General features: G+C 38.0%; 1 protein-coding gene across 1 annotated transcript; it reads left to right on the forward strand.

Annotated features, from left to right (window-relative positions):
- Positions 1-26043, forward strand: mrps9 (mitochondrial ribosomal protein S9). The gene is made up of 11 exons (XM_084425580.1): positions 1-159; positions 1411-1593; positions 13806-13868; positions 13966-13996; positions 14089-14168; positions 21900-21985; positions 22175-22250; positions 22337-22505; positions 23890-23998; positions 24589-24758; positions 25659-26043. The coding sequence occupies exons 1-11, from the start codon at positions 61-63 to the stop codon at positions 25748-25750; spliced, it is 1158 nt and encodes a 385-aa protein (XP_084281706.1). The 5' UTR covers positions 1-60; the 3' UTR covers positions 25751-26043.
- The last annotated feature ends 590 nt before the right edge of the window (positions 26044-26633 follow it).

Raw genomic sequence — 26633 nt, forward strand, 5'->3', positions numbered from 1 at the left:
TTCCCGGATGTGATGTAGACATCACTTCCTGTCTAAGCAAGCGCGAGTCGGCGAGCAAACATGGCTGCCTCCAGTTGCAGAGGCGTGAGATCGATTTTGTGGAAGTATGGGAGCTGCGGGAAGAGTTTATGTGTGTCCCGTTCAAAGACGGCTCCGCAGGTGAAGTGCATTCTTATGTTTGTTCCGTCACAGAGCTGGTTTTGCGACAAATTAGTCGTAATTGGTAGTGATGCTGTAGAGAGCAGTATGTCCTTGTGGCTGAATACTAACAGTCGAGTGCTTATTGAGTCTGTATAAAACGTGCAGATTGGCAGAAGTGTACTACTGTTCTTTCATTGAAGTGCATATCATACGTATTGAGTTAATAACCTGAACTATTTAAAATATATATTTTTTGTGTTTACAACATCATGGCAATATTATAAAAAAAATATTATAATAACGTTTTAGTACTCTGCATTTAATATTGATGTTTCGTCATTTCATATGAACGTGATCACCAAGGCTTTGTAGCCTGGTTCAAAGTCACCATGAAATCAAAATCAGTTTTTGTTTTGTTTTGTTTTTATGGAATATTGCTGTTTATTATAAACGATTTATCCGTGAACATATAGGCATTTTTTTTTATTATTGTGTCCTCGTAATCTTTAATCAATAACTCTCTTGCTACTACATCTCTTCTCTAATGACATGTTTTGTAGCGTGAGGGCGGGGTCACCTGTCACGAGATCGCAGCAATAGCAATCCACAATGATCCAACATTCTAATCAATTCCCCATGGACAAAATCAAGTCCCTTCCTGTATTTTTTCAATAAGTGAACTGTTTCACTTGGATTAAACTCGTGTTGCCAGATCTTCAGACTAGCGGCAGAAGGTCTGGACTACATAGCAGCTTTCATTGGCCAAGGACCGCTCAGTGGCTGTCAGATTGACATGTAAAGCAAACAGTTAGCCTACAGTTCGTTTTGTTCAGCATCATGTTTAGTGGCATGGAAATGTAAAAGATGTCCCTACAATAATAACAGACCGGTGTTTAAAACTATTGGACATATTTAAAGAGCCTGTTTAACAGTGTTGTGAACTTAACAAATGTTTGAAAATCCAGAGTTTAGTTGATCCTGACAAGCGCTTTTTGTGAACATGAGGCTCACAAAAGAGGGGTTTGCCGCCACAGATGGTTTGTGTTGGACAGACAGTTAAAGAAAGTGACAAACACATCTTCCGGAGACTCTGGACAATTCAACCAATCAGATGACAACTTCGAGAATCCTGAAGCGTTTCCAATTTTGTGTACCATATGCATCAGATTAAGCTATTCAGCCTACAGTCCGATGGCGTTTCATGATGTCTTTAACAACAGCATTTGACTAAAATTTGTTCTTATGTGTTCTTTTCTTGATTAATTCCAGCTGCCGGTCAGGCAGATTTGTTTGTCATCCTCTTTGTGGAAGAAGAATCTGGCAGCGGCAGGCCCACAGAAATTCACACAGGAGTTCATCAATAAACAGGTGGAGGAGTTTGAAGTTGGTAAACGTCACCTGGCCAACATGATGGGGGAGGACCCAGAGACATTTACACAGGAGGATATTGATGTGAGTTACTTCATCACCACCACACTATTCTATATCCATGTTCAGTCTTATTCTGTTCCATTTACTGTGTTGTTAAAAAAAAATTTACTCTGATGCACAAGTTATTTAATAAAAAAAAAAAAAATCTAAAATAGTTTTGGGATGTTAACAGATTTGTATGTATTGCACATTATTGATATATAACATTGCACAATATTTTGGGAAATATGGTTCATTCTTCTGGGGGGGGTTTCTGGTTCAATGCTTCTGGTTAAAAAAAACTTACATTCAGGCAAAGTCATACAAGTAAATTGTAAAATTCTGAGCACATGTCCACATTATTCTTAATCTTGAGAGGGAACACCCTCTGATTCATTGCCATCCAGTTGCTTTATGGCAATGATGATACAGCAGTGTGAATCATCCGTACATTGTTTACCAAAAAATCTACCGGGAAATTTCGTAAAAAAATAAATTAAAAAAATTGCTAAAAAATATAGCGGTGAATGAGAGAATATTTTATATATATATATATATATATAATTTTTTTTTTTTTTTTTTTTTTTTTTTGCTCAAATAGCAAAAGAAAAACTCCTCTATAGTTTTTTTCACAACTTTCAAAAAGAGGAAAAAAATTGCGAGAGATGGATAATGGCAGTCAGAACTCAGAAGAGAGTAATAATATGTCAATTTGTCATCACTCCCACAGACGCTGTATTAGAAACCCTCACAGCAGCATTAACTAGTTTTTTGTAATTTTATAAAAAGGTAATATAATATAAAGTATAGTGTTATAAATGTAAATACATATTTTTTTCAAATTGAAAATATAAAAAACTTTCCAGGATTTATGCTGATGATGACCATTAAAATGCGTCATCATCACCCTGTTGAAAAGGGTCAATTTTCACGGTGACACGACACCTTGCTCGTTAGCTATATAATTGCTTCCAGAAATTATTTTTGGGGGTGCTATCGGGGTGCTTTGATCTTTCATGGGGGTGCTGAAGCACCTGCTAGCCCCTCCCTAGCGCCGCCCATGCTCAGTTTTCAGTTTTCTTTTTTGCCTTTCCATCATTTAACTCACTCACACGGACGTTAGACTTCCAAAACGTGACGAGGAAAAAGAGGTGTTCGGCGGCTTTTTACATCAAAGGCCGGCCCGACAGGCTATGCCATTTGGGGAGGGGCCGCTCACTGATCCCCCTATGTTTTTGAAAATCCTAGACATGGTTGGACCTGCCGAACGGGTTGAGCACTTTTATATACTGTGTTGAGCAGAGAGGCTGCACAGTTTGACCAGCAGGAAGCGGCCGCACATCAGGCCGCCAGATGGTGTTGCTAATATACAGTGAGGAAAATAAGTATTTGAACACCCTGCTATTTTGCAAGTTCTCCCACTTGGAAATCATGGAGGGGTCTGAAATTGTCATCGTAGGTGCATGTCCATTGTGAGAGACATAATCTAAAAAAAAAATCCAGAAATCACAATATATGATTTTTTAACTATTTATTTGTATGATACAGCTGCAAATAAGTATTTGAACACCTGTCTATCAGCTAGAATTCTGACCCTCAAAGACCTGTTAGTCTGCCTTTAAAATGTCCACCTCCACTCCATTTATTATCCTAAATTAGATGCACCTGTTTGAGGTCGTTAGCTGCATAGGGTTGGGAATCGTAATAAATTTTCCGGTTCCGGTTCCGCCAAACGATTCCGGTTCCGGTTCCGGTTCACATTCAATAAAAAATATTAAAACAACTAATAAAAAATAGTAGTAAGGGAAAAATCCACAATCCTTTTTGTGTTTATGTCTTATACTTGTCAAATGAGTTTAACAGACTGGTAATGTCAACAAATTCAACATATTGTTAAGCAATTTTTGCAAAAAAAAATAATTCTCTAGAATAATTTGGGACCTCTCCTAGCTTATTGTATCTCCAGCAGTGGAGAATACCCTCTCAGAAGGGGTAGAATATGCTTGAATGTAAGATGTGTGTAGAACAGATTATTTTTTAAATCGTTTTGAATGATTGATTCATAAAGACTTGTTTAATTACTGGATGAATCAGCGCTCTAGCGGTTAATAAACAGAACTGCATGCGTCTTGCGGAAGAACATTGTTGCCGGAGCTACTTCTCTCTATTTATGTCTATGACGAGTCACGCAGGTACTGGGCTACTCCGCAGCGGCTGCGATCCGCCAGTCTAAAGTATAGTCCGAGCAAAAACGCTTATTGCAGGCTTAACGTAGTAATTCTGGATAAGACAAAAAAATGGTTTAAAAAAAAGGCATTCATGATGCACTCGCTCATTGTATACATTTTGTAAGTTCTGAACACAAAAAAGTTACGGACTGTGTCTTTATGAATGTTTTGAAGCATCAGATGTAATCGATGCACTCGTTATTTGAAGGCAGCGACTTTCAAAAGGTGATTTACTCTATTTTGGTTGCTACCGTAGACATCAGTTTATACTCGAATTATAAACTTTTAGTACTTCTGTGATCATTTGAATATTTGTAACAGAAATATCGATACTGTGTGATTGTAAAGCTGTTTCATATTGACAACTGCTCGTGCGCAAACAGATTTGAATGTTCAGGGAGGTTTTTGTAATTTAGGAATAAGATCGCGTGGGTCTTTGAATCGAGATCTTTTAAAGATTAACTTAATCGGGCAGCACCTCTCTCTCTCTCTCTCTCTCTCTGCGTTGATATCTGACGCAAAACGTATTTGAGTAGCGCGAGGGCTTTTCAGTGCATTCATTACTATTTTAATATGAGGTGAGACGTCGCTATTAAAGGATAAGCTCACAGCACTTCGCCCACACAGCGCACCAGAACCGTTTTCGGAACCGAAACATAGGAATTTAGCACGGTTCCGGTATTTTTTCAAAAACACTACCGGTTCTGGATAAGAACCGGTTCTCGGTTCCCAACCCTAATAAAGACACCTGTCCACCCCATACAATCAGTAAGAATCCAACTACTAACATGGCCAAGACCAAAGAGCTGTCCAAAGACACTAGAGACAAAATTGTACACCTCCACAAGGCTGGAAAGGGCTACAGGGAAATTGCCAAGCAGCTTGGTGAAAAAAGGTCCACTGTCGGAGCAATCATTAGAAAATGGAAGAAGCTAACATGACTGTCAATCTCCCTCGGACTGGGGCTCCATGCAAGATCTCACCTCGTGGGGTCTCAATGATCCTAAGAAAGGTGAGAAATCAGCCCAGAACTACACGGGAGGAGCTGGTCAATGACCTGAAAAGAGCTGGGACCACCATTTCCAAGGTTACTGTTGGTAATACACTAAGACGTCATGGTTTGAAATCATGCATGGCACGGAAGGTTCCCCTGCTTAAACCAGCACGTCAAGGCCCGTCTTAAGTTTGCCAATGACCATTTGGATGATCCAGAGGAGTCATGGGAGAAAGTCATGTGGTCAGATGAGACCAAAATAGAACTTTTTGGTCATAATTCCACTAAACGTGTTTGGAGGAAGAAGAATGATGAGTACCATCCCAAGAACACCATCCCTACTGTGAAGCATGGGGGTGGTAGCATCATGCTTTGGGGGTGTTTTTCTGCACATGGGACAGGGCGACTGCACTGTATTAAGGAGAGGATGACCGGGGCCATGTATTGCGAGATTTTGGGGAACAACCTCCTTCCCTCAGTTAGAGCATTGAAGATGGGTCGAGGCTGGGTCTTCCAACATGACAATGACCCGAAGCGCACAGCCAGGATAACCAAGGAGTGGCTCTGTAAGAAGCATATCAAGGTTCTGGCGTGGCCTAGCCAGTCTCCAGACCTAAACCCAATAGAGAATCTTTGGAGGGAGCTCAAACTCCGTGTTTCTCAGCGACAGCCCAGAAACCTGACTGATCTAGAGAAGATCTGTGTGGAGGAGTAGGCCAAAATCCCTCCTGCAGTGTGTGCAAACCTGGTGAAAAACTACAGGAAACGTTTGACCTCTGTAATTGCAAATAAAGGCTACTGTACCAAATATTAACATTGATTTTCTCAGGTGTTCAAATACTTATTTGCAGCTGTATCATACAAATAAATAGTTAAAAAATCATACATTGTGATTTCTGGATTTTTTTTTTTTAGATTATGTCTCTCACAGTGGACATGCACCTACGATGACAATTTCAGACCCCTCCATGATTTCTAAGTGGGATAACTTGCAAAATAGCAGGGTGTTCAAATACTTATTTTCCTCACTGTAACTGGAAATGTATAACTATTATCAGACCGGCCCTCGCGGCCTCAAAACACTACCGGCCCACCGGGAAAAGTCCAGACTCTCCCGATTGCCACTTCGCCACTGCGTACATCTGATCTTGAATCTATGGCTTATTTGAAAAATCAAAACAAATAATGGACAAAGTCTATTCATTTCTTAGGTCTCGCTCACACAGAACTTTGCTTTGAAAAGTGCAAGACGCGATTAGTGGAAACTTTATGAGTTTTTTTAACATTAATATGAGTTCCCCTAGCCTCATATCCCCTAGCCTCAAACTGTGCAGCCAGAGAGGCTTCCCCTTATGTCGTCATAAGGGGAATGGTTACCTCCCGTTTCTCTGCTTTTCCTGCAAAGAGAATTTGGCCCGCCCATGAGAAAATGAGCTACGCAAGTGCGAAATAGTTTTTTCCTTGAGAGACATCATGGCTTGCAAACGAGCAAAGCATGGCAGTTGCTCAGTGTTTGGATGTACAAATTATATGCATTATATAAATTATATTGATAGCTGTAATAGTAAAAACGTGTAATAGTAAAAGTTTTCGAGAGAGTTCCACATGTAATGCTAGCTATTTCATATGCAAGCATGTCAGCCAGTCACAGCAGTGGGCGTTTACACTGAAGTCTCACAGCAGACACGCCCCTTCAAACAGAGCGTTCAAATCAGAGGCTAAAATCAGCCTAGGAAAAATGCCTTTTATTTCTAAATTATGACAATTTTTTAACTAAAAAACATACTAACAATATTATATGGGCACCCCAGGAAACATTATAAAATAATAAAATAATCCATGCCATGGGACCGTTAAAAGTTGGACTTATTTTAACTCGAGCGCCGCGTTTTTAGAACAGCGCGGCATGTGTAACGCTGCAAAAGACTCAAAACACGAGGTAACGGTCAAAGTCCATCTAGCGCGTGTTTACATAGAAAAATAATTAAGCAATAAGCCCCGTGAAGCCGTGTTTTACAGTGGATTCAGAACAGGGGTGTTGTTAGGCACGACGCGGAGCGGAGTTAACACCGGAACATTAAAATCAGTTTGCGCTGTCATTGAGAGAGCAGTTGTCAGTATATATGAAATTGCTTTACTTTAACACGATATTTCTGTGTTACAAATATTCAAATGTTTGTCAAATGTCAAATATTCATATACTTCTGTGATAGAAGTACTGAGATAAGTTTATAGTTCGAGTATAAACACTGATGTCTACGGTAGCAACCAAAACAGAGTAAATCACCTTTTGAAAGTCGCTTCAAATAACGAGTGTATCGATTTCATCGGATGTTTTAAAACATTCATAAGACGACTATTATAGCTGCAGTCTGTAACCTTTTTAGAATAGAAGAAGAAGAATAGAATCGGGCATTTATATAGCGCTTTCATATGTACTACTGTACACCCAAAGCGCTTTACAATCATATCAGGGGATCTCTCCTCAACCCCCACCAGTGTGCAGCATCCACTTGGATGATGCGACGGCAGCCACAGTACAACGGCGCCAGTGCGCTCACCACACACCGGATATAGGTGGAGAGAGGAGAGAGAGTGATAGAGCCAATTCAATGTAAGGGGATTATTAGGAGGCCATGATTGGTAAGGGCCAATGGTGGAATGTGGCCAGGACACCGGGGTTACACCCCTACTCTTTACGAGAAATGCCATGGGATTTTTAATGACCACAGAGAGTCAGGACCTCGGTTTAACGTCTCATCCGAAGGACGGACGGAAGGAAGGTTCTTTTTATATTCAGAATTGACCAAATTTATATAATGAGCGAGAACATCATGAATTCCTTTGTTCAAACTGTGTTTTTGTCTTATCCTGAATCACTACGGTAAGCCTGTAATAGACGTTTAGACTCGGACTACTTTACAGCGGTCGGGTCGCCACCGCTGCGGAGTAGCCCAGTGCCTGCGTGACTCACCCGTGCCATAGATATAAACATAGAGAAGTAGCTCTGGCTACAATGTTCTTCCGCAAGACGCATGCAGTTCTGTTTATTAAAGGGTTAGTTCACCCAAAAATGAAAATTCTCTCAGTAATTACTCACCCTCATGTTGTTTCAACCCCGTAACACTTTTGTTTATCTTCGGAACACAAATTAAGATATTTTTGATGAAATCTGATGGCTGTCTCACTTCTCCATAGGCTTCTATGTTATTGAAACTTGCCGGCCCAGAAAGTTAGTAAAGACAATGTTTAAAATAGTCCAAGTGATTACAGTGGCTCAAAACCATAAGTTTATCAAGCGACGAGAATACTTTTTGTGCGCAAAAAAACGTAGGCTCACTATTGGCCTGCATCACACACGACCAGTGTCGGCCAATAGTGAGCCTATGTTCTGACGTACAACCCCAGAAGCGCTGCTCTGTTTTTCTCAGTTTTCCGAAATATAAAATTTAGAATTCAAGCAGTTTTTTTCATGGCAAAAGTTTAGTGATTGTTTACTAGTGATTGTCAAACATAAATAAATTCAAGGTGCACATTTTCATTATGCAAAACTATTGTCTTTACCATAAGCGACTCTCTTTTGAACTCTTTTGCCACTCATACCAGCAGCAGAGAAAGGAGCAAACTATCATCTAAATTAGACTGTACTTTGTGGTTGGATGTTGCACGATCACCAAACAGCATTTACAGTATCAAACTCGTGTCAGACTTAAATATTTGCAGGTTATAAAGTGTTTTAGGTTTCTTCTCATCATGTAAGCACATGTTGCTTTGAGAAAATGAATGAACAAATAAATAAATTATAAAATGAAACAAAAATATTCACAGATGACTGTACTAGGCCTGTATACCAAAAATAATGTTAAAAATGCCCGATAAAGTAAAATTCTCCCCAGCTTTTCAGTTCTAACAAGTAAATAACATCATGAGCAATTTCTAAATAAAAATATTCCTTAAGATTGTATTCTATTTTTTTGAACCTGTCTGGATTGTCTTTAATAAAATATAAATTGATATTCTAGAACAGTGGTTAACCATTTTGACTTTAAGGCCCCCTTTACTCCACAACAATATGTAAAGACTAAAGGCGGGCGTACACTGTGCGAATTCGGACACTCAGGAGGTCATGAGCCATTGCACACCTTTTACGAGTCAGTTAACCTGATAATCGTGTCAAAGCAGGTGGTACACGGCACGACTGCACGGCGAGCCGGCGGCAATCGCATGAGCTTTCGCACTAAACACGGAGACTGGTGCTTTCAATGTTGCTGCTTTAGCTTTATATAGAAAAAAAGGAAATAAAAAGACGAGTGTGCAACTGATTTGGTGAAAAGAAGAGAACTGCACAGCCATTCCTTCCAACAAAAAGAACTAGAGAGTGTATTTGTGTGTGTGTACCTACCTACTTAACTATATTTTGGGGACAAATTTGTACCCAGAAGTGACCAAAACATGACAATCTCCAAAAACCTCCCTTTAGGGACGTCCTCATTTGTAAATCTGGTATAAAAATATAGTTGCCTAATTAAAAGGTTGTTTTTTTTTAAATGTAAAAATGCAGAAAGTTTTCTTTGATGGGTATGTTTAGGGGTAAACGTGTGTGTGTGTGTGTGTGTGTGTGTGTGTGTGTGTGCACAAGCTGTAGGGTTGCTGCTATTGGGCTATAACAATATTCATAGATCTAGCCTATGTGACATGGTTATGTGATTTGGCAATAGGGGACAGCCTATACACTGTTCAAAATTGGGCCGACTTGGAACTGTCAACTCGCTGTCAGAGAGAAGAGAGAGTGAGAAGGCGCAGCAGGTATTGGTGTATCGATACTGCGGAAAATGATATGTATTGAAAAATCTATATTTTTGACAACACTAGAGGCCAGTCATATAAAATTGGCACACTATGGACACAATGCATCAGAGGGGTAATGTGGCCAATCTGGCCATATACTTTCTTAGCAATCTAACCTAGTTTATTGCATTTTGCATTATGAATTTGTATTGGAACATAAGAAAACTAGAAATGTGAAGTCTGATACAATCATTGTGGTACTCCTAAAGCTTAAAGTTAAGTTATCAACTTTCTGCAGGTGTCACATAGAACTTCTGGGACACTTCTGGGACCCGCTTAGAAATTGGCATACATTAACAAACAGTATTTATGTCTGATATTTTATTCTGTGCCAGAAAGAAATGGCCGTAATTGATTTATCTCACTAATTTGGTCCAATTTCTCGATTCTTAACATTATTCCGCAATCTCTGTCACCATTAATGAATTGAGTCCTCAGAGTAAGTGTGGCTAAAAGAAGCTGACACGTACCGTCCCTCTGCCAGCTGATCGGTGGGTAAGGGGTGGAAAATGGCTGCGACTGCAGGGCACAGAGCAAGTACAGGATGGGGCGTCTGTGCCTGAGCTGGCACTGGTGTGTGTGCCAAGCGCTTCAGCCGACATGACGTTCCCGTGAATGCGCTGAAGGTGTGAAACAGCTGCACAGCAAGCGCTGCCAGGAGGAAGTAATTAATAAAGACTGCAAGCCTCACCTGCTTTCTCCCGCTGTCTTTCGTCTACTCGCACACACATTGCGTTTGCACCCGTCAGGTGGGCTCTGACGTTCACAGAGACCATGCCACTGAAATTGGGAAGAAATTTGCTGAGTTTTTGACAATTCCAACTTGAGTCAAAGTTTTAAAAGAGAGTGTAATTGAGGCTTAAGAAGTTTTGGAAAATAGTGCAAGTTATATGATCTGCGTTTATGTTGTGTATTTTTGGAGCTTGGCAGTGTGACACCATTTCTTTCTATTGTATGAATAAAATAAGCTTGGGCATTCTGCAAAATATCGAATTTTTTGTTCCACAAATAATAATACTGATATCAAACATTAGTTTGTAGAAAGTAGATTATTTTGGTAACACTTTACAATAAGGTTCGTTAGTTAACATTAGTTAACTACATTAGTTAATATGAACTAATAATGAACTGCACATATATAGCATTTATTAATATTTGTTAATGTTAATTTCAACATTTACTAATACTTTATTAAAATCTTGTCAACATTAGTTAATGCACTGTGAACTAACATGTCAGAATCAGAATCAGAATCAGAAAGAGCTTTATTGCCAAGTGTGCTTGCACCCACAAGGAATTTTTCTTGGTACTGAAGCTTCCAGTGCACATATACAAATACAAATACAACAAGAACATAGTAATACAAATTCTAAGAATGAAAATATATAAAAAATAAATAAAAATAGTATAAAAGTAAAAAAGTAGGGTCACAGTTGGGTTTAGTCTGAATAAACATTTACAGATTATGAACATATTTACAGTATTTTGAGTAGTATGAATAATATAAATATCACCTGAATTAGAGAATATTACACTAGACAGTGGGAGTCTAGCGCATGTTACAGATTATAAACATATTTACAGTATTTTGAGTAGTATGAATAATATAGATATAAATACCACCTGAGTTTATTGCACTAGACAGTGGGAGTATTGCACTTACAGGCATATGCTTTGGGGGGCATGTTAAGTGTTCAGAAGGGAAATGGCCTGTGGAAAGCCTGTGTACTAACATGAACAGCTGTATTTGTATTAACTAATGTTAACAAAGATTGACAAATACTGTAACGAATGGATTGCTTATGGTTCGTTCATGTTAGTTAGTACATTAACTAATGTTAACTAATGAACCTTATTGTAAAGTGTTACCATTATTTTTAAGTGTACTATTCATTTAACACATGGGTTAATGACAAATAAGGAAAAAAGGAAATCTTAACAAATAAAAAAATAAATTGGCAAGTTTTTAGAAATGTCTTCATGTTGGTTTCATACCATTTAAAAATAATAATGAAACTACTTGTTAATATTTGAAAACCTTTTGTTGAACTAAAATTAATTTTAGTCCGTAATTCTATTTATGTACACTTCTCTTTAAAAGTTTGAGACCTCTAAGATATTTAATTTTAATTTATTTTATAATTATTATTATTATAATGTAATGTCTCTAATGCTCACAAAGGCTGCATTTATTTGACCAAAAATACAGTAAAAACAGTAATATTACTATTTTTGTAAAATGTTTTCTATTTTAATGTATTTTAATATATAATTTCTTCCTGTGATGGCAAATCCATTTGTCCATTACTCCATTTATATATTTACACTTTACATTTATACATTTAGCAGACACTTTTATCCAAAGCAATTTACAAAAGAGGAACAAAAGCAATTTGTCAAAGAGCCAACAATATTCATAATATACAATGTCATGTTTGTTAGACAAATAAACAAATAGACAAGCAGCATTTACTTGGAATAAGCCTTTTGTAGCATTATGAATGTCTTTACTGTAAAATTTGATCAATTTAATTTGTCCCTGCTGAATAAAAGTAAATAACTTACTGACGACAACACAGTCCTGAATATAGCTATACATACATACATACATGCATATATACATACATATTTTTTCCTCAAGGCTTGCACCTTGGAACCTATTTTAAGGTTTGCGTCCTCAAGCCACCAGGTACTGTTGTTGTGGGAATGAGAACGGTAGAACGGTGTCGTGTAAGCGGCCCCTAAGTTAATAACTAATGATCTTTGCAATGGAAGTGAATCAATCAAAACTAACTTTAGCTGGACAATAACTTTATTCTAGAGCTGCTGTAAAGCCAAAACAATCTCTGTTACGGTAATTTCCTATTATCACTTTAAAGCTGCTTTGAAACAGTCCATATTGTTAAAAGCGCTATATAAATGAAGGCGACTTGACTTCACTTGACCCCAAACTTTTGAACAGTAGTGTATTTTTGAATAAATGAATGGATCAGGATAGATGTCTGAAGAGATGTCATTTAATTGAGCCATATGATCTCTTGGATTTCAACAACTATTCAGTATTTTGCATCATGGCCCTTCCTGACAAGCAGAATTTCCTTTAAATGTGTGGTATGTAAGGGTCAGCGAGAGGGCACAAATGTCATGTAAAATTAAATTACACCTTGGTGAAGGAAACCTTGACTAACTACAGGGAACAAAAATTATGCTACAAAAAAAAGATGGGATGGCAGGTATGGCATAAACATGTATGCCCTTGTCACCTGGGAAGGTCAGGCACTTTTAGGTTTTTGATGCTGTGTTTTCCATGGCACATGAAATGAGTGGTCAGATGTCTAAAAAAAAATCTGTTTTGAGGGAGTGCGTGTAACAAGGTTGCTTTCCCAGATTGGGCTCGTGTGAAGTGTAGGCAGCAGAGGTTTCTAGAACACTATGACGAGGCTAAACCTCCCTGAGGGAGTTGGGCCATATTGCTTTTCAAGGTATGAACAGGTGCTGCCTTCATCTGTCACTGCATCCTGCACCGTTTGTCTGTTCTTCCCTTTGTGTTGCTTTATTCCACTCAGTTTCCCTCACCCTTTGGTTTTGATGGCCCAATACATGGATATCTGTTCTCTTGGAGTGCATCTGCCATCACCTTACTTTTTTCTTTCATCTTTTCTGTCTCTTTATCCTGGAAAACGGGGTCAACGACCCAAAAGGTTGCCATTCTGAATGTCTCATGTTATGCAAATGAAAGTTTTATGCCCCGTTCAATGACATCACTGGAATCTGTTAACCTGTTTGGCTGATGTTTAATGTCCCCAACAACATCTGTAGCCCCATTTAGCAACTTGTTAGCAACCATGTTTTCAAGACATATGTAAAAGCTTAAAAAATATGGGGGTAGGAGTGAGGTATTACTGGTGTGTTTTTATGTCAGAGCCTGTGTTCACCACCACAAACCTTATTTCAGGCTTTTGACCAAAATCCCATTCAGAAAAGCCCATAGACTTTGGGACGATGGAACTGAAGTACTAAAATGCTTACTTGTTTCTGAGTTTTGGCCTACAGAAATACATCATCCCTGCACCACTCTATAGATATAATAGATTAGTGTAAGAGTTATAATTAAATGACATTAAATTTGCCATAAAACAAGTGTGTATTTTTATGTATGTTTGTTTGTTTGTTTGTTTGTTTAGAGGAGTATTGCATACCTCTTCCCCTCTGGACTCTTTGACAAGCGAGCAAGACCTATAATGAAGGTGAGATTTGGTCCAACTGTTTTTAATTTTTTTTTTATTTTTAATTTATAATTAACACAGTCAATATGTTTCTTATGCACCTTTCTTTTTGTTTTAGCACCCAGAGCAAATATTCCCAAAACAGACAGGTATGGAAGAGCTGTGTTTTAACTTTTTGACACAAAATATAAGCATGCTGATATGTAGTAATAAAATACTTGTGCCCTGTTCTCTCTTTTAGCTGTCCAGTGGGATGCAGAAGGACGGCCTTTTCACTTTCTATTCTACACAGGGAAACAGTCCTACTATTCTCTCTTGCATGTGAGTTCCTGCTCTTAATATGTGTATGTTAAATGCTTGCATAAAACATGCAAAGCCAAAGGGCCCTATTTTAACGATCTAAGCACATGGTCTAAAGTGCACTTAGGGCATGTCCGAATCCACTTTTGCTAGTTTAACAATGGGAAAAATGGTCGGCGCGCATGGTCTAAAAGGGTTGTCCCTATTCTCTTAATGAGTAATGGGTGTGTTTTGGGCGTAACGTGAAATAAACCAACCAGAGTCTCATCTCCCATTCCCTTTCCGTGCCATGGCGGATTGCTATTTACATGACGGAATTTGCAAGCAGAAAGACTGAACGCGTCTCCAGAGCGCAAACGGATCTGCTCGTGTACGAGGTTAAAGCACGCAAACAGACCAACTACAGTACAAGCCGGATTCCACCATATCTTTATGTACACAATATTAATCTTTTACATTATAATCTTTTTATTTTTTATATTTGGCTAGTTTGTGTGCTGCTGCGAGTCCCTGTGTGTGTAATAAGCAGAGTGTATGCGCGTTGTGACCTGCCTATAGGTGCACATTACTAAAACGCTCTTTAAATAACAAAAAAAATATTGTGCTATTGACTTGAGTTTCAGTTGATCAATGGCGCTGTCTATTTTAGTTGCCTCAAAATAGCAATGCACCAACAATGTGCCTGAACACACCTCGTTTTCAGATCAGCACACCCATGAGCGCATGCATTTGCTATTTAAACAACGTGGCGCAGGACGTGAAAATGATGCGTCGGGCTGAAACTAGCAAAACACACTTGCGTCGCGCTTGGCGCTCCATTGCGCCGGGTGTATGATAGGGCCCAAAGTGTTCTAGGTGATATTTGAATAATAGCTGTAGAGATAATCAGTGTAGGTCCCATATCTGTTGTTGACCAATAAAATAATTTGGTAACAGTTTATATTTAATTGAAATGCACTAATTTCCCCTACATTTCTTAATTTCGCCATCATTTTACTCTCACGTTAAAAACAAAAATAATTTCACTGTTAAATGTAAATTTTTTAGCAAAGTTCAATATTTTTCCATTGTGTACACTATAATATTGGGATGGTGACATTTTCCACAATAGCTGATTTTAGTGGGGTTCTTTTCTAATTGTTTTCTAATTGTTTCATTTAGACCGAATAGTTACATTCAGGGATTAAAGTTCTCCGTCGCTACGATGGATTTCCATCAATTGCAGCGAGTCTACGACGGATTTCCGTCAATTGCAGGGTTCCCGCCTGTCCTTATGTCTTAAATTCACTTTTCAGAATTTTAAGGCAGTAAATATGCTTACATTTCTCAAATAGTATAATAAATGTCTTAATTTCAGTTTGAATAGGTCTTAAATTAAGGAAAGTAGGCTGTACGGTGCGATGTACCTGTAAGGTGTAGGCTATTCAACCCTGCTGAGGGGGATGTGATCAAAGCCTGGAGTGGAGCGAAAGCACGTTCCTCTCTGCACTATAAGCGTTCTGCAATCACTCCGCTCTGAGTTCACTCCGGGTTTTCCATTCCCGCTAGCGGAAAAACTGCTCCGAGGTCACTCCATTTTAAAAGTTATTCTGATATGTTTTTTTTTTTTTTATATACCATGAACGTCTGAATTTATAATACTATATGTAACATTTATAATACTAAATGTAATGGTTTGGAAAGTATTCTATGTTGAATAAATATAATTACACAAAAATGTCCAAATGTAGTGAATGCGCCTATAGAAAGAATGCACATTTTATACGGATTAGAGAGTAGTCTGTTTCTATTCGTTTTGAATTGTTTTGCTTAAAAGTAGACATTTCAAGCTCTATCTATTTATCTATCTATTTATCTATCTATCTATCTAGATAGATAGATAGATAGATAGATAGATAGATAGATATATAGATAAATAGATAGATATCTCCATATATATATATATATCTATATATCTATATATATATATATATATATATATATATATATATATATATATATATATATATATATGTCCATAGATATCGGCGTCAGTTCATACTGCTTTTAACACTTTTCTAAATAGCGGATGCGATGAGACCAGTGTTCCGGTTTAGTCATGCTACGTTCGACATGTTGATGGAAATGTACGGCTTTCTGTGCTTAGGGGGCGCTATTACGCATCTTCTAAAAGTGTACTCCATCTCCTGTTCAAAACACAGACGAAGAAACATCAGAAACAAGCGATAACATATGCAAATGTAAAATAACACGATCATCAACATTAAACGGCATATAAATCAAAACTGCCTAATGTTACCAAATGAAATGTCGACCTAGGATGAGGTATAGGACTGTGCAAGCTTTGGGGGTGTTGATGGACTCCATCTATGTTTTGATGATCGTTCTGAATTCGATCGGTCTTTGAATTTCTCCGCTTTTTGCTCAAAATGTTGCTATTTTTATGAAACTTACCCACATTCAAGTGTTGATAAAGGAATGCATGAAGCTAGAATATTTTTTTTCATATATTTTTTAAGCTGTGAGTCTGTTCTTTTTTTAAATATTGCATGTTCAGATATTCATACAACAAAATATTTTTGGGGCAATGAAACTTTTGTGAAAATGATCAAAAATGCTGGCACTGGCTGGCAACTTTTTTCGAAAACGCTGGCGGGGAAAGAGACTTTATTTTCAGTTTTTTTTTTTTTTTTTTTTTTTTTTACTTCTTGCTTTGGGCATTTCTGAAGAAAAAAAAGTTCATCACTAAATTTATTGGTATCGGGCAAAATTGAAATTTTGTTGTCTTGAAATGGTTTTGGAAGAGTTTCTGCTTTGTCTGGTCTATGACTGAAGGGAGTGGCACAGACGGGGTGTGGGGGTGGGGCACATCACAGAGAGGTGGGATAGAAGGAGGGGCACAGACAGAGAGAGGTGATCCCCTAAAAAGGGCCTGGATGGGGTGATGGGGGAACAGCCCCTCTGCAGAAAGAGCGAGGCTTTGTTTGACATTTTACTCTTAGTGTTCAAAATCAAATGAAATAGAATGGTTGTTGTTAAAACAAACCAGTAGACATCAGAGATTGGAACGATTAAGAAAATGCAAGTGGCAGGTTTGGATTTGTAAGAAGAGGAATGAGAGTTAGGAAGATGAGTGTGACGGAGCTCTTTCTCCTTCCTAAATCCCATTTACAACAGGGAGCATCACACACTTCACTAGGCACGCCAGGGCTTTGTGATATTAGGTGTGCTTGCAAGTGTGTATGTGTGCACATGTGCTGTTCTTTGTGTGTAGGTGTGTGTGCACATCAGCCTCAGGGGTTTTACTGCGATGGGAAGAGCCCCAGAGAGCCTCCTGCGTTAACCGGCTCTTTGTCACCACGGCTAATTCCTTTTCAAAGTTTGTTTGTTTTAGCTTATTTTTCCCTTCTCTACCATTCATCTCTGGACTCGACCTTGGGCTACGACGCCTCTCAGTAGCAGTAAGGAGTTTGTGTGTGTGTGTGCGAGTTGACTAATGCGCCATTGTCCTCGGTGCGCCCAAGCCCCTCATCCTCCCCTTTGCCCTGCAGTGGCTGGGACCCCTGCTGCTAATTTAAATAGGTATGTCAAATCTCTCTCTCATTCAGCTTCGAATCGCGCAGAGGTGCTCTGCGTTCAGAAACCCTGCAGTGTGCAGAAAATAATGTACAACTCCCCTTCCTGCAGACAGCAATATTTTTATAGCCTGAGAAAAAGGAAGCAAAACACATCCAAACTCTACAGATAGTACACAGATGGTAAATGTGGACATTTACCAAGGAGACCTATATTCTGTGCCTAATATATCAGGAGAATTTACAGCTATCAAAGTAAGTCACTTGCACAATCGATTCAAGTAACTAAGTACTCTAGTACGGCAGTGGTCATTTATTAAAATCCATTAAATGCGTGACCCTTTTTATTGCATAAAATGAATGATTCCATGTTTAAAGTTCTTAAGCTAAGATAGGGCCTTTTTTTTTTTTTTTTGGTTTGGGAGGTGTGAAGTTTTACTGGGATTTTTACTTGCTTGCCCACGTTTTTTTTTCTGTCCCCATTCACATATATTTGAATTTTAGTTATGTTTTGTGTCATAATAAATCAATTAAAAATGTATTTAATAATAAAATAATTTTAATTTAAAGTAAATGTATTTAAAAATGTTGTTTGTTTATGTATTTTACTTTTATTTAAAATGTTGACTGGAAGTAGCTACAATGGAAAGTTATTATTTTTAATTAATACCCTATTATTACGGATATATTAAATTGATCTAAAGTGACTGTAAAGACTAGGGCAGGATATTGACACAAATTTCATAATTCGATTAGATTTTAATTCAGTTCTGATTCATTTCGATATTGATTAATTGGGGTATGTATCAGGTACAGTTCAATGCAAATTTACAAAAAAAAAATCTCTCAACCAATGCTGTAATATACAGTGAAACCCAGTTGGTACATGACTATAAAATGAAAGCTTAAAATTAACTGATTTGTGTAGGCTATACTTACATTTAAATTACACACACGTATATAATAACAATGTTAAAATTTAATGACAATTATATTTCTACTACTTTCTTGAAATGGCTTTAAACATTTAGATGGTGGCTGTCATAAAAACATGACGGATTTATTCAAACATTAAATATTGAAAAACAGAAAAACAAACAAGACAATTACTGACCGCTGTAACTTGTAGTAAAGCGGAAGAGATGATCGGTTCACGTGTGCTTGAACTGAGGCGCTACAGCGATCTGTCACGACTCACACCACATTAAAGGTATTGCGGAGGATTTTCTTTTTCCGGGTGGATCATCAAGACTATTGGTCCTCCTAGTTGTCAATCATTCTGGTGATATGTTTACGTAAGGCCGTCGTACGTGCTCGTCCCTAGGTAGTTTTCGCTTTCTGCGCATGCGCACTTTCAGGTGTATGTGTGTGGTGAGCTACGGTTTCAGCCATTCATTGAAGCTCGCCGTTCTCACCGGGTTTTTTCAAAGTGTCTACGAATTGTATGACAAGAAGAGAAAGGCCTCTGAAGAAAGAAACAAGACCAGAGTGTTTTTGGGAGAATATTTCACACGCTGGCGTGCGCTAAAAGCACAGGTTGGGCTTCCCACTGATGCCTCAGTCGCGAAGTTTCTACTCGACAGGTAAAGGAAAGTAGGCTTGTATGAGCCATGCCAACAGCAACTTGTAAACAGAGCATGCACGAGGAGAACTAGGCTCGTGCATGCTCTCTCGTGCACACGTTTAATAGGCGTTCCCTCTCGGGAGCAGGTAGAGTCTTGCGCATGTGCATTTTTTCAAAAAGTGGAGAGGGCGGTTCTTTTCTAAAATTCGGGAAAATCCTCCGCTATACCTTTAAATAGTAACAAAACGGTATTTATTGTTTCAATTTCGCTTATTGTGATTTATCGGTATGGGAGGAATGCTACAATGTGTTGTTCATTCATCAATGTAAAACAGCATAGACTATAAAAGCTCTATTTTTGGGTTTAAGAATCGGATCAGTTCATCAAATTGAGAATCTTTATAACTTGCTATTCATAAAATAATCCTGGAAATGTTTCACAGTTTCCACAACAATATTGAGCAGTTTTCAGCTGTAATAAAAAGAAATTTAACTTGAACACCAAAGCAGCATATTAAAAATTATAAATGAAGGATTGTGTGACTAATAACCGGTATAAAATATATTAAAATAGAAAAGTAATGTTAAAGCTGCAGTCCATAACTTGAATGAACAGAACTGCATGCGTCTTGCAGAAGAACATTTTAGCCAGAGCTACTTCTCTCTGTTTATGTCTATGACGAGTCAGGTACTGGGCTAACTCCGCAGTGGTACGACCCGAACCAGTCTAAAATAGTCCCAATATAAACTTATTATAGGTGTAACGTAGTGATTCAGGATAAGACAAAAACACGGTTTGGAAAATGGATTCATGATGTACTAAATTGTAATAATATTTCTCTATAATACTGTCAACTAATTGCAGTCTTATTGAGCAAAGGACTTTTTCAAAAACATAAAAAATCTTACCGACCCCAAGAGGTACATTTATAGAATAGATATTTTCTGGTGGCTCCAAAACAGATTAGTCATTCTCACAATTTGAAGAAAAAAGTTTGTTAGTCAGCTATCGTTACTTTGGTGAGTTTAACTCCGCATTGAATTAACAATTCAATGCATCACAGAAAACCAAGTGTTTAAGTTGGCAAAGCATGAACATATCAGTAAAAGATCAATAAGTTTAATATGTAGTGACAATTTAGACTCTGACAGTTTTCCTTGCGTTTATCGACTGGCCTAAAAATCCCTCGCACACATCCCGGGCCTACAGTTCTTATTTTCTTTACAGAAAGCCACCTTTTCATAGAGGCATTGCCTGTGTGTTTATTCTTAAATGTGCATGTGCATTAGCTGGACTAGCCTAAACATTATTTTATTATTGCCTAATTTAAGATAAAGAATCACCAGTTTTGACTCAAAACTGTGTCATATTTATAAATGAAATATATTATTTAAACTTAATTTCAGGCATCAGCAATGGCTTCCCATGTGCTTTACCAAGATGGCTGTAGAGTGGACTGACTGGCAATGGCAAAGACATCCATCTGACACATTTATGCCAAAAATTATTCACACAAAAAACACAAGCAAGGTCATAAAACACAGGCTCATGATGTTAGTACTTCCTGCTTTTAACCGCAGGCCCTTCAACTTTGATCTTGTGCTCATTATACTGTATTTTCGACTTAACCTTCAACAAAAAATCCCATGTGCGCTTTGGGAGGAGCAAGTCTGTACAATTTAACCATGATTTGTTGAATACAAGGAGCCCCGGCCAACCAAAAGGCAACAGTGAAAGTTCATATTAAAAGCTGAGACCAAGGAGCCTCTCTCCCCTCCTAAAGGCATTTGAATTTCTCTGGATTCGTTATGGCGCTGTGATCACGAACGTGTAACGCGCATTCCCCCAGCTTTTTTCCTCCCTCCCCCCTTTCTTTTCTATTACTCCTCCTTTTTTGTGCTGAAAATTGGTTTTTGCCCGATGTTTGCTTTTTTGGCGAGTAGCGGTGGATTATACGCACTCTATCAGGACCGAATTAAACAAACAGCTGTGGGATAATTGAGGGGGAAATGAATTCTCGCACAGGCGTGAGGAAGGTGGCGACGTGAGCTGCATGCCAGCGCCGGGCCCCGCGTCAGACCCCTGCTCCAGCACCACCACGCCTGACGGGCACTCCAGGCTCACGGGCGCGATGCCAATTTAGACAAGTGTGCCCGAGGATGCCATCCTGCTCCGCATGGCAGATTCTCCTGTCAAGAGTGTGTGTGTGTGTTAGAAAGGAGAGAGAAAGTGTGGGGGGTTACGGCCCAAGTGCTCCCCAATTCAATTTTCCCTCCACACACACACACAATTAAATTCAGCCAGAGCCGGAGAGAGAGATGAGATCTGCCTTCATAATAGAGACTGTGTGTGTGTGTATCTGTGTGAGCGTGTGTGTCAGGGGGGATTTTCAAATCCCTGCTTTTGCTTCACTGCATCTTTTCTTTTGAGGGATTCCTGAATATCTATGAAGAATACCTCGTCCTTCATTCGGTGTATTCATTGACTTATTAGTCAACAGAGACCACGCTCAGGATTCTTGCATCTTTTTTTTTTTTGTGTGTGTGTGTTATTTCTGCTCTTACAGAAATAGCTTTAAAACTGACCACTTTCCATTTCTCTTGCCATTCTAGGATCTGTATGAGAAGATTCTGGCCATTGAGAGACATCAGGACAAGATGAGAAACAAAGGTCTATTTACGTCAGACACCAAACAAATGTGAGAACTTCAAAACTTCCTGCAAGAAAAACATTTACTTTTACGCGTTTAGCAGATGTTTTATCAAAAGCCAACAATATTTGTAACATACAATGCCAGTACGTCTAGATCCGAAAGTAAGCTAGAGAATTTTCGTTCTTTCCTCAAAATGATGATTTGAATGGCTAAACTGTGTTTGTTTCCTCTCAGAATGCTGACTGGGAGCAGGTGGCTGTTAAAAGAGGAAATGGAGGAGCATCTGGTTGAGAACGTTTCAGATCAAGACGTAAGAATTGATAAAGTGTGTATTTCAGGATGAAAACACAAGAGGGCGCTGTTGGCGAACTAAGTGAATTCTGTTATTTTGTGTAGTACACGCGGTTGATCCAGCTGATGGAGAAGTTGTTGTCTATGCCCTACTGCTCTCTGGAGGAGGAGTTCGTGCTGAAGTTTCGCAGACAGCTGGAGGTTCAGTCCAGTAAACAGGAGATTCCTGTGATACAGTACGACCCGCAGGGAGTCGCTTTCAGCGTCGCTGATGGTACGACGTAATACCCACAGGTCGATCAAATATGTTGTGGTTAAAATATTAGGTTTTTAGATTATTCGATTTTGCGAACACCATAAAAGCCTTTTTCCAATGTGCACGGCCTGATAATAATTCTGAATCTGATTGTGATTATTTGCATTTATTCTGCACTTTCAATAGCAATGATAGCCATTTATATACGGGAATTTATGAGAATGTTGATTGGAAATGCCGTTTTTATGTCTCTCTGGTGCAATAGTGCATTATATGAGTTCTCCAAATAAATTGAGACGCATGAAAAATGTGTGAGCGTGAAGAGTTTAGGACAAAAATATATTACTATCGCACAATATTATTCACAGGACAAATATGAATCAATTACTATATATTGTGGTGGGCTGGGTGGGTTCTGAACCATGGTGAATTGAAAGTTTAATATTTAAATATTAAATTGTCATTCAACCCATGTGCATTATTAGTTTGCAAATCCTTAAATAATCCATTATATTGTAATTTGTAATTAATTTTCAGAGTTTTTTTTCTTTTTAATTATTTTCAGTTTTAGTTATTTTATGTGCTTTTGCCATTTTTATATATATTTTTAATTTATTTTCATTTTAGATTTTGTCATTTAATACTTTATTTTATATTGTTTTATTATTTTAGCTTTACTTCAATGGTGTGTTAAGATACATTGCCAGGTTTGACATCATTCAAACACCATTTGTTTCTGTGTATTGTGACCGTGTATGATTATACTATTTTATTATCAATGAGGTAATATAATAGGTTTTAATAATATTTAAATTTTTGTTTTTATATTGTCCATTTTATTTTTAATATTGTCAATTTAATTATTAATTTTAAGTCATTTTATATTTCTCATTTTTAGTAGTTCTCTATGTAGATTTATTAATTTTTAATTTCAGTTGTAGTTGTTATTTTAGTACATCAAGTTAAACTAAATTAAAATAAGAAATGTTGCCTTGGCAAATAGCTGAAATTAATTTAAAAAAGGTTTTCATATTTTCTTTAACCAGTTAACATTTATTTTATTTCATGTAACGTTTTTTTTTTTTTCTTTAGTTTACCTATAATAAAAATGAGATTTGAGAGCTACAGCAGAGCTGTTGATTCTTATCTGTTCCTCACAACATGAGCGACAGTAAATTATGACAGAATTTTCATTTTTGGAAGAGCTATTCCTTCAAGTCTTGTGATCCTGCGAGTAAAATCAGAGAGATAAAGAATTTCTATTCTGCAAGGTTTCCGCTTGTCTCAGTTAATTCTCGCATAAAACTCGCTCCGTTTCTTCTGTACACACTCACTTAATTCCCACATCACTCCAGCTAAGTCTTTCTCTCTCTCTCTCTCTCTCTCTCTCTCCTTCCCACAGGCAGAAGGAAGTCAGCCAAAGCCAGTATCACCCTCAGAGACAGCGGCTCTGGGAACGTCACAATCAACGGCAAGAACTACCTCCGCCACTTTCCCATACTACAAGACAGGTGTGTGTGTGCCTCAGTTATGCATCGCATCTTTATGAAAAGATCCTTTTAGCATATCAAGAGCTTGAATATTTGTTTTTACTCTAGTTAGTATGCCATAAATGAGACCCGTGCCAAAAATGCTCAAATCCAGCATTTGTGGTCCAGGGTGCGTGGTGAGTGTGTTGAGTTTTTTTTTTAATGTGGTTGAAAAGTTAATTACACAGATGAGTGAGCCGGAGACCGGCTGCCCGCCCTTATCACTCCGTCCGCTTCACACAGACCTAATTGGAGCGGGAGGGGAGTGTTGCTCTGTGTCAGCACTGTGGGCCGTCCTGCAGGCGAGCGCACACGCTTGCGTCGCGTCCTCTCAATAGTTCTTAGGGTGGCGGGATTATCGCTTTGTCTAAATATGAGGATACGGTCCTCAATGGGGGATTTGCAGGAGTGTCATTCATACAGATGTTGAAAGCTTGAGTTGTCTAAATATGAGGATACGGTCCTCAATGGGGGATTTGCAGGAGTGTCATTCATACAGATGTTGAAAGCTTGAGTAGTCCAGTTGAGAGAGACGTTCTTAATTCTGCCTTTTACTCGTCTCTTTCTCTCAGGGAGCAGCTGTTGTTTCCTCTGCACTTTGTGGGCATGCTGGGCCGGTTTGACATCGAGGGCAGTGTGGAGGGCAGTGGTCACTCCGCTCAGGCTGGAGCTCTACGATTGGCCATCTCACGGGCGCTGCTCAGCTTTGTGTCTGAGGGACAAGTGGAAAAGATGAGGCAAGGTGTGTGACAAGAAGCCCGTAACATCACAGTGTGGGAAACCATAGAAAAGGGCTGAACATATACAGTACAGGCCAAACGTTTGGAAACATTACTATTTTTAATGTTTTTGAAAGAAGTTTCTTCTGCTCATCAAGCCTGCATTTATTTGATCAAAAATACAGATTTTTTTTTTTAATATTGTGATATATTACAATTTAAAATAATTGGTTTTCAATTTATTATACTTTAAATTATCATTTATTTCTGTATTTCTGTTTAAAACATTTGTTTCTTTTTTTACTTTTTATTCATCAAAGTATCCTAAAAAAGTATCACAGGTTATGAAAAAATATTAAGCAGCATTCTTGTTAATATTTAGTTTAGTTTAATATTAATGACATTGTCAGGTATATTAAAGGGATAGTTCACTCAAAAAAAATAAAATAAATTGTCATTACTTACCCTCAAGTTGTTTGAAACCTGTATGAGTTTCTTCTGTTGAATACAACAGAAGATATTTTAAAGAATTTTGGTAATCAAACAGTTGACGGTAGCCATTGACTTCCATAGTATTTTTCCAATACTATGGAAGTCAATGGCTACCTGTCTAGTTACCGACATTCTTCAAAATATCTTTTTTTTTGTTTAACAGAAGAAAGAAACTAATACAGGATTGGAACAACGTGAAGGTGAGCAAATGATGACAGAATTTTCATTTTTAGGGGAACTATCCCTTTAACTGCACTTGCTCTGCAAGGCCTAAAGCACAGGTCCAATATTTTCCGATAGTGAAAAATAATAACTTGCCATCTTTACATCTAATATCTCTTTTCTCTGGTAGTCATGTCACAGATGCTGTTAGTAGACTTGAAGTAGTAGAAAACTTTGTCATCATCTGTTTTCTCTGATTACCCAAACAGCTGGCCTGCTGACCGCTGATCCCAGGATCAAGGAGAGGAAGAAACCAGGGCAGGAAGGAGCCCGGAGAAAGTTCACATGGAAAAAGCGCTGAACAGGAAAGGGGCAAGTTGCGCAGGGCTGGAAACCTGAGAGAGGACACAACTTCTCTTTCACTGGATCATTGGGTTTTTCTGTGGACAAATATACCCTGCTGATCACAGATATAAACCAGCCCTATTGCTTTCATTAGTTAAAATTGACTCAACGTTTCACTGTAACTGTGAGCATCTGTGAGCTGAAAGGAAACCTTTCTGTTGCTGACATTCAGTTGTTCTTTTCTGTTTGTTATTGTGTATATTAATGTTGGTAATATAAACATCTTTCAATAAACTATTTTTTTTCATATGTGAATATTCCCAGGTTCTTTTTTCAAAAATGAACCCAGCTGCCAGATTAGGTAGAATAGTTAGATTGTAATGCTTCTAATTACCACAAGAGGGCAGCCAAAATCTGCTTTTGAAATTAATTCACTTTAGACAGGGTCGTTAAAGTTATGCATCTTGCTTTATTTTGAGAAAAAAAATAATTTACAACAAGGGTTAAGGGCTTCTACAATTCTTATTCATCTAGCATTTCCCTCTGATTTTAGGGGTAGAGATGGGATTAGTACTACATTTTCTGACAGGAATGCTGTTCCAAAATCAACAAAATGTTGATACATGTCTGTCTTGGCAAAATTGGGTTGAATCATGGAAGTTAACTGCCAGAATATTTGCACAGTTTCACTGTATATAATGATTCACATAATAGAGCTTTTTAATTTCCTCCATATAAATTCCTTGCATATTAATGTAACTATATTGTACTAATGTAGCTATTTGGGCTTTTATTACAGTAGCTACAGTGTGTTCGCTATAGACATTAAGTATTTTCAGAGTTAGTTTTATCGATTTAGTTTTGTAATCAAAAAACACATTACCCATTTAAAACCAGTC

The sequence above is a fragment of the Rutilus rutilus genome (genome assembly GCF_951802725.1).
Source record: "Rutilus rutilus genome assembly, chromosome: 12".
Taxonomy (NCBI): Eukaryota; Metazoa; Chordata; class Actinopteri; order Cypriniformes; family Leuciscidae; genus Rutilus; species Rutilus rutilus.